General features: G+C 39.0%; 2 protein-coding genes across 3 annotated transcripts in view; both read right to left on the bottom strand.

The window, feature by feature from the left end:
- Positions 1-2,808: 2,808 nt before the first annotated feature.
- On the bottom strand, positions 2,809-7,193 carry tnfaip2b (tumor necrosis factor, alpha-induced protein 2b). Its single transcript, XM_060924710.1, has 13 exons — positions 7,052-7,193; positions 6,383-6,451; positions 6,013-6,156; positions 5,136-5,790; positions 4,941-5,052; positions 4,665-4,772; positions 4,478-4,572; positions 4,252-4,344; positions 4,037-4,163; positions 3,691-3,816; positions 3,431-3,586; positions 3,219-3,340; positions 2,809-3,133 (listed from the first exon to the last, which is right to left on the bottom strand). The coding sequence occupies exons 1-13, from the start codon at positions 7,119-7,121 to the stop codon at positions 2,956-2,958; spliced, it is 2,055 nt and encodes a 684-aa protein (XP_060780693.1). The 5' UTR covers positions 7,122-7,193; the 3' UTR covers positions 2,809-2,955.
- Positions 7,194-10,993: 3,800 nt separating this feature from the next.
- The window catches only part of exoc3l4 (exocyst complex component 3-like 4), a 38,384-nt gene continuing 36,944 nt past the window's right edge, over positions 10,994-12,433 (bottom strand). For both annotated transcript variants that reach the window (XM_060925847.1, XM_060925846.1), the window contains one exon: positions 10,994-11,921. In XM_060925847.1, the coding sequence (XP_060781830.1) occupies positions 11,714-11,921 (208 nt within the window). In that variant the 3' untranslated portion in view covers positions 10,994-11,713. The remainder of the gene's footprint in view (positions 11,922-12,433) is intronic.

The following is a 12,433-nucleotide window of genomic DNA, read 5'->3' on the forward strand; positions in this document are numbered from 1 at the left end:
TTCTAGTAGTTGTAACTAAGCCTGATTTAGTTACAGGAAGACTCATGTCTTGTACCTGCCAGTAATTAGACACTTCTGTGAAGTCTGAGGCTATTCCCGTTGAATTTTGGCCACATATCAAAACAAGTGTTAAGCCAAGAGTCAGTGTCTGGTAATTTCATTGTTCAACACAATAGAAAGTGTCATTATACACTGCAGTAAAACAGGAAGAAAATGTTTATACACACTAAATAGACAGTATATTACTCTTCCTTTCCATGTTAATGTTCCAGGAAAGTCTATTTAATAATTATTCCACAAAATCAAGTCATATGTGAGCTGGTAGCCGAGTCAGCACGTAGTGCCGAGTCGGCTATAAGCCATGTACAACAAGATTGAGTGGAATAATTACTTTATTATATCCACATTCACTGGATTTTGAGAAACAGAGCATTTTTTTTTTGCAAACTTGATAAATAAAAACTTTATATAAACCATCCTACAAAATCATTTCTGCTTAGGTGGACCTCTTAAAAACCTATCGATGGCTGCACAAATTGACTTTAGTGTTTTTATTGTTGTTGTTTTTTTGTAGAAAGTGCTATCTTGCTGTCGTGCCGAGGTATAGAATAGCTTTTGACATTTATTTAATTCTTCCTCGGACAATTCAGTTATGTAATTTTCAAACTTCTTTGAACTTTTGAACCAGTCTAAAAAAATTCAACAAATTTTAATGCTTAAAAATGAAGAATGCAAACAAACTGGTGAAATGACAGTAGCAATTTGTGAAAAATGCAATAATAACAATAATAATAATAATAATAATAATAATAATAATAATAATAATAATAAGTCTTGAAAAATAAAAAAAAAAGATATGTTCTTACCACCAACTACTTTCATTCCATATTTTGTTGCTTTTTTGTATTTTTTTTTTTTTGGGGGGGGGGGGGGGGGGGGGGGGGGGTTGTTTTTGAGTAGAGTTTTTACAACCCCGATTCCAAAAAAGTTGGGACAAAGTACAAATTGTAAATAAAAACGGAATGCAATAATTTACAAATCTTAAAAACTGATATTCCATTCACAATAGAACATAGACAACATATCAAATGTCAAAAGTGAGACATTTTGAAATTTCATGCCAAATATTGGCTCATTTGAAATTTCATGACAGCAACACATCTCAAAAAAGTTGGGACAGGGGCAATAAGAGGCTGGAAAAGTTAAAGGTACAAAAAAGGAACAGCTGGAGGACCAAATTGCAACTCATTAGGTCAATTGGCAATAGGTCATTAACATGACTGGGTATAAAAAGAGCATCTTGGAGTGGCAGCGGCTCTCAGAAGTAAAGATGGGAAGAGGATCACCAATCCCCCTAATTCTGCGCTGACAAATAGTGGAGCAATATCAGAAAGGTGTTCGACAGTGTAAAATTACAAAGAGTTTGAACATATCATCATCTACAGTGCATAACATCATCAAAAAATTCAGAGAATCTGGAAGAATCTCTGTGTGTAAGGGTCAAGGCTGGAAAACCATACTGGGTGCCCGTGATCTTTGGGCCCTTAGACAGCACCTGCATCACATACAGGCATGCTTCTGTACTGGAAATCACAAAATGGGCTCAGGAATATTTCCAGAGAAAATTTTCTGTGAACACAATTCACCGTGCCATCCGCCGTTGCCAGCTAAAACTCTATAGTTCAAAGAAGAAACCGTATCTAAACGTGATCCAGAAGCGCAGACGTCTTCTCTGGGCCAAGGCTCATTTAAAATGGACTGTGGCAAAGTGGAAAACTGTTCTGTGGTCAGACGAATCAAAATTTGAAGTTCTTTATGGAAATCAGGGACGCCGTGTCATTCGGACTAAAGGGGAGAAGGACAACCCAAGTTGTTATCAGCGCTCAGTTCAGAAGCCTGCATCTCTGATGGTATGGGGTTGCATTAGTGCATGTGGCATGGGCAGCTTACACATCTGGAAAGACACCATCAATGCTGAAAGGTATATCCAGGTTCAAGAGCAACATATGCTCCCATCCAGACGACGTCTCTTTCAGGGAAGACGTTGCATTTTCTAACATGACAATGCCAAACCACATACTGCATCAATTACAGCATCATGGCTGCGTAGAAGAAGGGTCCGGGTACTGAACTGGCCAGCCTGCAGTCCAGATCTTTCACCCAGAGAAAACATTTGGCGCATCATAAAACAGAAGATACGACAAAAAAGACCTAAGACAGTTGAGCAACTAGAATCCTACATTAGACAAGAATGGGTTAACATTCCTATCCCTAAACTTGAGCAACTTGTCTCCTCAGTCCCCAGACGTTTACAGACTGTTGGAAAGAGAAAAGGGGATGTCTCACAGTGGTAAACATGGCCTTGTCCCAACTTTTTTGAGATGTGTTGTTGTCATGAACTTTAAAATCACCTAATTTTTCTCTTTAAATGATACATTTTCTCAGTTTAAACATTTGATATGTCATCTATGTTCTATTCTGAATAAAATATGGAATTTTGAAACTTCCACATCATTGCATTCCATTTTTATTTACAATTTGTATTTTGTCCCAACTTTTTTGGAATCGGGGTTGTATTTCATCCTCAGTTGGTTCAGCAAAACGCTCTGCCATTTTGTTTTTCTCTACTCATGGTATATGAGCTGATAGCCTAGTAGTAGAGTAGCCAATCAGAGCGTACAATTGCTCATATCCAGTGAATGTGGATAGAATAATCATAATTCTCACCTACTTTTTAGAGTTCACAGAGGGTCTGTACTAATATCCTGCTCAGCAAGACACATCAAATAAATACACAAAAACATATAGTAACGTGTACTGTATTTATTTACAAATTTAAAATAATTACAATAGCTTAATCATTTCATGTTGCACATGATATTGCATAAAACAGTATTAATACAACATACAGCATGAGAATTAGAAACATTTGGTATTTTACAGTATTACAGATGATTACTTAATGGCTACTTTGGAGAAGAAATTCCTGCTCGAATGAAGGGGATCCAGGGCATCTCCAGTGTAGCTTTCTGAGGTCTGACCATGATACATAGAGAACGTCTTCTTAATTTCTTTGAGGTCTGAGGTAGAGAGGTCTGCCCTGAGGTGTAGCCATGCAGCGACATGGGCTTCACTGTTAAACAAAACAATTCAGTTTCTGAGGTGTAAAAACTATACTTTACACAAATGTGCACATAAATATGTGGAAAGAGTATTACCTGAGGTCTGGGTAAATCTTCGAGAGGCTGACCAGCTGGAGTTCAATGAACTGTGGATCATTTATTGTCAGCAGTTCAGCTAGCTTGGGCAAGATGTCTTCCAGGCCCTTCATGTTTGACCCCTACATGAAGATAAATGAAACAATATTATTAAACTATATTTCCAAAGGAGTAGAAACACAGCTACAGCCTAAAAAGTATATAAAACTTACAGCCTCAGTAAACAGCGTGTGTATTTTCTGACTATTTTTGCATAATATTTCAACTGCCTTGTGTTGTTTCTTCTCGTTTTTAAGTCTGAGCTTCTTCTTCATCATTTTCCTCACATACTCAGCCAGCACTTCTTCATGAAGCTTGCCAACCAACTCCTGTTAATAAATCAAATTTTAATAATCAAGCAGGCCACCATCAGTTTATACTAAATTGCAGTAACCAGTATATAAATCTGTTAATAAAGCTATACACTTCGTACCTTAAGGCATGCTTCATGTAGAGTTCTGATTTTCTGAAGGTGTCTATGCACCCCTTCAAGCAATTCATTGCACACGTGTTCATTGTGTTTAATCCATTCTTGGGTACCCAGTTTGGAGTATGCCGTCTGTGGAACCACACAGAGATAGGTAAAAGTTTAACAACTCACATGAATCATATCCTTAATGGGAGAATGCAAATCAAAATCAAGACTTTTTAGCAGTATGAATACTAATAGAAACCAAGTACACAATCAATTAAAGGCATGTAGATTCATGAAATGCATTAATATGATAATACATTGGTGAAACAATTAATAAATTAATACACTTCTGCATCTGAGTTACCTTGAGATCTTTATGGATTGGTTTGGTGAAATAATTGTGGCACGTGTCTCTTATCCTGGTCAACAGATCTATACAGTCATTCTTGGTGTCTTGAGCAAAGGGATCTGGAGTCATCATAATGTAATTTCTAGAAAAACAACAACTGTTGCATCTGGGTCCTTCCAAAGATACAATATCATATTGCAAAACTCCAAAGTGAATTTCCAGATGCTTACCTGAGTTCTCGGATACAGTGTAGGTTGGCCTTCAGTACGGCATCAGCGTTCACCTGATTATCTTCAATCACTTTATCAAGGAAATGCTGGTAGCTGAAAAGAGGCCAATTCATGTTAAAACTGTCATAATTGTGTCTATAAAAATTATTCTAATTCAGAATATGAAGTATGAGCATTAAATACAAAATTAATATTTTAAAACCAGCTTGGAACAAATGGAACTCACTTGATAAGGAATTGTTTGAACTGGTGTGTGAGTCTCTGAGTTTTTGACCAAGAGCCCAGCAAATTCTTTGATGAGGTTAGAAGAGAATCCACACACTGCAAAAGAAAGAAACATATCTGCATTTAGAATATCCCACGTTCACATATTTCCAGTACATTGCTTTGACCATAGTTTTCAGTAGTAGTACCTGAATCACATCAAAGGCCAGGTGGCTTACGTAGCAATTATCAATCAGTTCAGGATTAGCTTCCTTCTCGTTGCTCAAGGCCTTTTGACACCATGTCTGCAGCTCATTCTAGGAACGTGACCAAAGAAAGGAGAGAACGAAGGACAAAAAAAAAGGCACAAAGTTAAAGCCCTGAGTGAATAAGCACAAAAGCATCAATACAAATTGAATATGTCAGCCTGAAAGAGTCAAGTGTCCGAGATGTCAGAGATTTAAGAATAACACGACAACATATACCTCTTTAGTGATCAAAAACTGCTCCTCCAACGGCTCAAGGATATCATCAGGGAGCAGTGCCTCAAACTGTTCATATTCAATCACCCCAGAGAGCTCTTTATGCTTCAGAATCCTGAAAACAAAAATGGAGTTCAATTAATAAACAACTTTAAAAGCATTTATAGGTTATGCCTTGGTATGGCTTTCCGTACTTACTCAGGATAAAGCTTGTTCACCCACTGAAGTACACATATGCAGTCATTATTAGCAAGTCCGTAGTCAGCAATTTCCTTGAGCTTGTCACTAAAAACCTGATGGTACATTTTGGCATACAGTTGGCACACATTTTCCTTTGGGTAGCAATTCTTCACATTCTTTGCAATTTTTAACAGGTCTTCCTTTAGCTGTTTACCCTTGGCAGTGATCTCTAATTGGACCGAAGAGTTGATATTAACATTTGAATTTAGTTTTGCCTCCTCCATCCGCTGTACAACCATATTCCTAAGCAGGCAATCATGGGCCAGTCTGCAATTCCTCGGTCTCCATGGAGGACGTTCATTTTTTTCAACCCCTTCCCATCTCCTGTCCTGCTCCTCCTCTTGGTCTATGGCTAGGACTGCTTCTTTGAGAAATTCTCTCTCTTCTTTAGTTTGAACATCAAACGATTTCTCAAATGTTGACATAACTTTCTTTAAAAAGTCTTCAAAGTCTTCATTCAGTTTTTCCTCCTCATCTTCCTTCAGCATACTTTTACTGGATCCCACATCATCTTGTTTCGGTCCAAACAAATGCTCCTCTCGACATATCAGCTGCTTCCCTGCTACTGCAAAGTGATGCTGCTGTAGGTTCTGCTGAAAAGTTAACAGACCCTCTAAAGGAGACAGAAGCACAGAAATTCAATTAGGACCCCAGGACAACATAAACTCACACTCTTTTGCACACAACATTTCCTGGATATGATAGTGCACAATATACCAGTTAACTATATATAATGTAAAGATCATAACACAATATATTTCATTAATGACAGGTACCTGATTAAGCTATTTTCATTTTAACTAGGAGACATAAATGAAGACTAAAACGTTCTTACCTTCAGACTTGATGTCATCCTGGACATGGGTATCATGGGTCTTTCTTTTGAAGAATGGTAGGTTTACTTTAAACACGGAAAATTTAGGCTTAGAAGGTGAGACCCTTCTGGTTATGAGGGGTGGTGATCCAACAGTCATCGTTCCTTTGAGACAGAAAGGAATTATAGATTATAGGTGCAGTGTCAAAAATTATATATCCTAATAACTGGAATGTGGGGATGTGTACGGTTTTGGTAAGTTAGCATGCAAAAATACTGAGAGGCTGAATGGTACGAGTTTAAAAAATACGCCCTATAAATAAATACCTTCACTGCTGAGGCTGTATAAAGTTTGTTTGAATTTTACCAAAGTCAAAAGTAGTGTACTCACCAGCTGTTGCACATTCTGAGTGCTCCGGTTCTGTTGTGCTGCTTATATGGACTGTATCCTCCTCCTCCACTACACACTCACAAGGGAGGAACTGTCTCATGAACAATCACTTTCCCATGCACATGAATTTTCCGAGCAATGGTGTATGATGAGGAAACATCTGTGTTGCTCATTACATGCTATAGCCTGAGCGCTACAGCACTGCTCTGAGATTTGCCCAGTTTTGCCCCGTTATTGTTTTTTGGAAGTGTAGTCCCTGAGTAGTAGTATTTATACGCTATGGTAGTCTACTTGGTGACAGGAGCCGACTCAAACACTTTGAAAAGCTAAATGTTTGCGACACAATCACAAGATTATCATATAATAATCATATCCTACCATTATTTACATTATTCTACAATTACGATATTGTGCCATATGCGATTAGGCGATATAAAGAGCGAGCCTTTCCACTGCACATATTAACCTGCTACTGAGTTTGAAAACACCACTGCTTAAAATGGAAGCATCTTTTAAGTACGATGAGGGGAAAATATAAAATTGATTACCCCAGGTCATTTTTTTTTGGGTTGCTATAGCATAAGCCTAACAACAACAGCAACAACCATCACCTTCACCACCATCACCCCATTATTATTATTATTATTATGAGAATATTTATGTTCTTACCCTCCTGCTTAGCTCTTTGTCCTGAACGAACTCGGTTCAGTAACCTCCAACAGAATGAATTAGATGCCATGAGGGCTCAGAGCTTCAATCATGTAATTTCTGTCATGGGAACAGGTGCATTTGTAACATACATAAAATCATGTGAGAGCTTCAGAAAGGAAGGATGTGGGTTGTGGCTTCTACCTACTGTCTCATACTAGATGTCACAGACCGAAAAGATTAATGTTTTTGTTCATTTTTGCTTGAAATCTCTTAAGATTAAACCATCTAAAGAATTCAGTGTTAAATTCCAAATTGTTTGAGAACTGAGAACTGAGAACTTTGTTACTCATCCCGAGCACTGATACACATGATAACTGTTCTGCCCTCATCAAAGAGTCCCCTTCTTCCACTAGACAGACAGATAACTCCTTTCACATGCTGGTCAGTTGTATGATGGATTTATTTCGTACCACCGTTTGAATTGACAGCATGAAAATAGGGTAAAACTAAAATAAAGAAAGAAAATAAAATACACAATCAGTGTGCTTAATATCAGCAATATACAAACATAGCTAGCCTATCTTAACACAAGATAGCAAGATGTTGAACAATCAATAACCCTTAGTAAACTTGGTCATCTACACAAATATGTGCATTATATATATATATATATATATATATATATATATATATATATATATATACACACACGGCGGCACGGTGGTGTAGTGGTTAGCGCTGTCGCCTCACAGCAAGAAGGTCTGGGTTCGAGCCCCGTGGCCGGCGAGGGCCTTTCTGTGTGGAGTTTGCATGTTCTCCCCGTGTCTGCGTGGGTTTCCTCCGGGTGCTCCGGTTTCCCCCACAGTCCAAAGACATGCAGGTTAGGTTAACTGGTGACTCTAAATTGACCGTAGGTGTGAATGTGAGTGTGAATGGTTGTCTGTGTCTATGTGTCAGCCCTGTGATGACCTGGCAACTTGTCCAGGGTGTACCCCGCCTTTCGCCCGTAGTCAGCTGGGATAGGCTCCAGCTTGCCTGCGACCCTGTAGAACAGGATAAAGCGGCTAGAGATAATGAGATGAGATATATACACACACACATCTCCTTTAAACAATACTTACAGACGATGCTTCTATAAGCGATCTCAAAACAAGATGAATCCAGATGCTGAACTGCTCACTTACTTTACCATGTGCATGCTGTCTTAGATGTAAACAGAAGATCAATATGGCAGCCTACATGTATCACATGACAAACCATGAGGTCCACAAAATGCTAAAACAGAAAAAAAACCACCACCTGAAGAAAGAACTAAACTTATTCTGATTAACCCAGACCAGAACAATAACTGTACATGGATCTTTATCTTGTGGCAGTGGTAAGGTGGTATAACTGAAGTATGAAGTGAAGACTATACTGAATAAAAGAGAAAGGTTTTGCTACTTTACATGTATAGGTTTTCTGATGTGAGATATGGACGTGGGAAACTTTCCTTCTTACAAAATCTTAAACAAAAATCAAGTGCATGCCACCATGCATTAACACTAAAGCATTGTATTTAATTGCTAATGTTGTTGCTTTAATGGTGTAAATGGTTAGCACGGTCGCCTCACAGCAAGAAGGTCCTGGGTTTGAGCCCAGTGGCTGGCGAGGGCCTTTCTGTGTGGAGTTTGCATGTTCTCCCCGTGTCTGCGTGGGTTTCCTCCGGGTGCTCTGGTTTCCCCCACAGTCCAGAGACATGCAGGTTAGGTTAATATGGGACAGCCTTGGGCTGAGGTGCCCTTGAGCGAGGCACCTAACTCCCAACTGCTCCCTGGGCGCTGTTAGCATGGCTGCCCACTGCTCTGGGTATGTGTGTGTGCTCATTGCTCACGTGTGTGTGCATGTGTGTGTTCACTGCTTCAGATGGGTTAAATACAGAGAGGAATTTCACAAGTGTGTGATGAATAAAGTTGTGCTTTCTTTCTTTCTTGTGTGTATTTCATTGCTAATGTTGTTGTTTTAATGTGAGCATCATGTAATTGTGATTGGATTAGTGAAGGGGAGATAAAGCACTACAATCTCAAGACACATGCTCAGTAACTGAAATATAATCATGTGGCATAAAAACACTCATGAGAAGGACTTTTCAGGATAGACACATTAGTTTATTAGATGTCATAGAGGCCCAATTCCTTAATGCTCCAACTTTCTGGTAATTGAAGTCCATAGACAATGTAAATGGAGTGGAATACTAAAATTCATGAATAAACAAGGATATTGCATTATTCATTTTAGTTTTAGAAGATGCTTATCCCCTTTGGACATAATGTGTACAACTGTACACATGAAGTTCCATAGCATTTTTCCTTGTGTCTGAAAGAGATATATACTGTGTAGAACCCAAAGATGTTCAGCTTCCTAAAACACACTGATTCATTTTGACCAATGAGAGGGTTAATCCCACAGAAAATGATAAATAATTAAATAACCAACAAAGTCATGCTGTATTGTTAAGCAAAGATTTACACCTGTCACTCCATGGATATACAGTATAGACCAAAAAGAATACAGTATTACACCATATTAACAAAAATACAGACTGTCTTAAAAAAATGAATAATAATAATTACACAAAATAATTGAGGCCTATATGTCTCTAAAATATTTGTGGATATTTCCCCCCTTTTCCTGCAGTCAGGCCACACCCAGGCAGACACTGGCTTTATATCAGCATCAGGTTGCTGTAGTTCCTGAATGTCTTATGATTCCTACAGTATCTATAACCTCTTTTCACTGTAAAATAGTTACTGTAGATTTTACAGGAATTTACTAGCAATCTGGGTTACCAATAAAGTGCTGTGAAATTCCCAGTAAACAACTATTACATATTTACAATAAAGAACTGTAATATCTTCCATCATCTGTAGCCGCTTATCCTGTTCTACAGGGTCGCAGATAAGCTGGAGCCTATCCCAGCTGACTATGGGCAAGAGGCGGGGTACACCCTGGACAAGTCGCCAGGTTATTGCAGGGCTGACAGAGAGACAAACGACCATTAACACTCACGGTCAGTTTACAGCCACCACTTAGCCTAACCTGCATGTCTTTGGACTGTGGGGGAAACCGGAGCACCCGGAGGAAACCCACGCAGACACGAGGAGAGCATGGAAACACCACACAGAAAGGCCTTCGTCGGCCGCTGGGCTTGAACCCAGGACTTTCTTGCTGTGAGGCGACAGCGCTAACCACTACACCACCGTGCCGCCCCCTGTAATAGCTTACATAGTATAAAATATAACATAACCCAGTACATTTGCTTGACACAGGATACAATTGAGCTGAAGTGTATTGCTCAAGGACCAAATCAAGGCACTTTGGTGGTGTTGGGATTTGAATATGTAGCCTTCTTATGTGTGACTTGAAACAGTAAGCACTGAGCCACCACAACTAGCACAACTAACCTTCATTGAGTCAGTGAAGTTAATTCAGTAGTAGCAGTAGTTGAATTAATGCAATGTTGCAGTGTTATTGTGGTCACTCAGTGGATAAGACTTTGAGAATGTTGTGTGTTCAAATCCTAGCACCACCAAGCCGTCGTGTTTGGCCAAGACCCTAAACTTTCAGCTCAGTTGTATCCTGCATCAGCCAAATGTGTTAGTTTATACAACATTAAAATATTACAGTCATTTACTGCAAATATGTTTTACAGTTGAGCAGCACGGTGGTGTAGTGGTTAGCACTGTCACCTCACAGCAAGAAGGTTCTGGGTTCGAGCCCAACGGCTGACAGGGGCCTTTCTGTGTGGAGTTTGCATGTTCTCCCGTGTCTCTGGTTTCTCCCACAGTCCAAAGACATGCAGGATAGGTTAACTGGTGGCTCTAAATTGACCGTAGGTGTGAATGTGAGTGTGAATGGTTGCTTGTCTCTATGTGTCAGCCCTGTGATGACCTGGCGACTTGTCCAGGGTGTACCCCGCCTCTCGCCCATAGTCAGCTGGGATAGGCTCCAGCTTGCCCGCGACCCTGCACAGGATAACCGGTTACAGATAATGGATGGATGTTTTATAGTTGTTTTCTGTAAATTTTACCCAAATTGCCAGTAAATTACTAAAATTTACAGCAAGGTTTTACAGTGTACTGCCAGTAAAGTCTGTGCAGCTGCCAATTTATTTTTATGCCCAGGTCCTGTCCAAATTGACCTCTCTTCTACTTCATCCTGTTAGTCCTGCTCATTTCCTTTCTGTGTTTACATTGTGTTCCAAAATGATCTGAAATTGCTGTTTTATCATTCTCTGTTATTGAGATTGCTGGGGGATTTCAAAGAAGACAAAAATAGAAGACAACATCATATTCTTTTCTAGCAGATAATGTATCATTACAGGATCTATATCATGATTGGAAAATAAATTAGAAAGGCATCTTATTGTCGAGTTCCTTTTTGAATAATGTTATTAAGCATTATTACCTAATCAGTTAAAAAGCACACAGACCATGTGTTTGTAGCGTCACAGCTTAGACCCTGAGTGGAACCCAGGCATAGAATTCATTGTTATCATCCTAAACTTATTATTCACAATGCGTTTTTTCTAAAAATATTACACATGGGTTTCAGAAGCCCTGATGTTACTTTTATATTAGCTTCTAAAAAATATGGCTCAAACAAGAATTTTTCAACTGGCAACACCAAGCATCTTAAGGCCTAGTTGCCTGGGTTAAAAACAGAAAAACAAGAGCAATGCACATTGAATAGGTTTCCACTTGCTGCTGTCTCCATCCTACTGAAAAGCTCATGTTGCTTGCTTCCAGCATTGACATTTTGCTTCAGGTCAGAAAGCTTCTGTAGGATCTGTCTCTGTCTGCCCCGCCTTACTCCACGAAAATACAGCACTGCTGAGAGATGTTTTTTGCTGGAAATGAGGAAACAATTCGGGATTAGAACACATCTGGATCATGGAGCTTTTCCTTGCCACTATCACCTCTGGCTTTCTTATTAGGCTCTAAATAGAATATCTGCATATGGATTTTTTTTAAATAAAGCTGATTTGTGATTATGTCTAATATTTATATAAATAAAACTGAACTGAACTGGTTCTGACAGAGTGACAGTAAATTCAGTATTAGTATAAAGTGTCTGGGAAAATAACTGGAAATTCCATCTCCCTCCCTTCTAAATAATTTCTTCCACAATTTCCTGTATGTGATTAAAAGATCATACACAGATCTGATACCATTTACGCGAAGCATGTGTGACTCATTAAGGTCTCACACAAATTTCTTGAAAAAGGAATAAAAATCCAAAAGGAGTAGAAATTCCTTAAGAATAAAATCTTAATCAAAACAACCCGCTCAAACATGTAATCCAAGCAGTGAGAGCAAACTCTGGCCAAACACTCCAGCCAAAGAGCTATGATTGTGTAAA

The sequence above is a fragment of the Neoarius graeffei genome, chromosome 7, assembly GCF_027579695.1.
Source record: "Neoarius graeffei isolate fNeoGra1 chromosome 7, fNeoGra1.pri, whole genome shotgun sequence".
Taxonomy (NCBI): Eukaryota; Metazoa; Chordata; class Actinopteri; order Siluriformes; family Ariidae; genus Neoarius; species Neoarius graeffei.

What these genes read in the sequence shown, in the direction of transcription:
- tnfaip2b (XM_060924710.1), bottom strand. Translation starts at nt 7,121, where the DNA reads ATGGCATCTAATTCATTCTGTTGGAGGTTACTGAACCGAGTTCGTTCA. An exon ending in TGGCCTTTGATGTGATTCAG is followed by an intron (nt 4,573 to 4,664) that starts GTACTACTACTG and finishes TTTCTTTTGCAG; the next exon opens with TGTGTGGATTCTCTTCTAAC. An exon ending in TTCAAACAATTCCTTATCAA is followed by an intron (nt 4,345 to 4,477) that starts GTGAGTTCCATT and finishes GCCTCTTTTCAG; the next exon opens with CTACCAGCATTTCCTTGATA.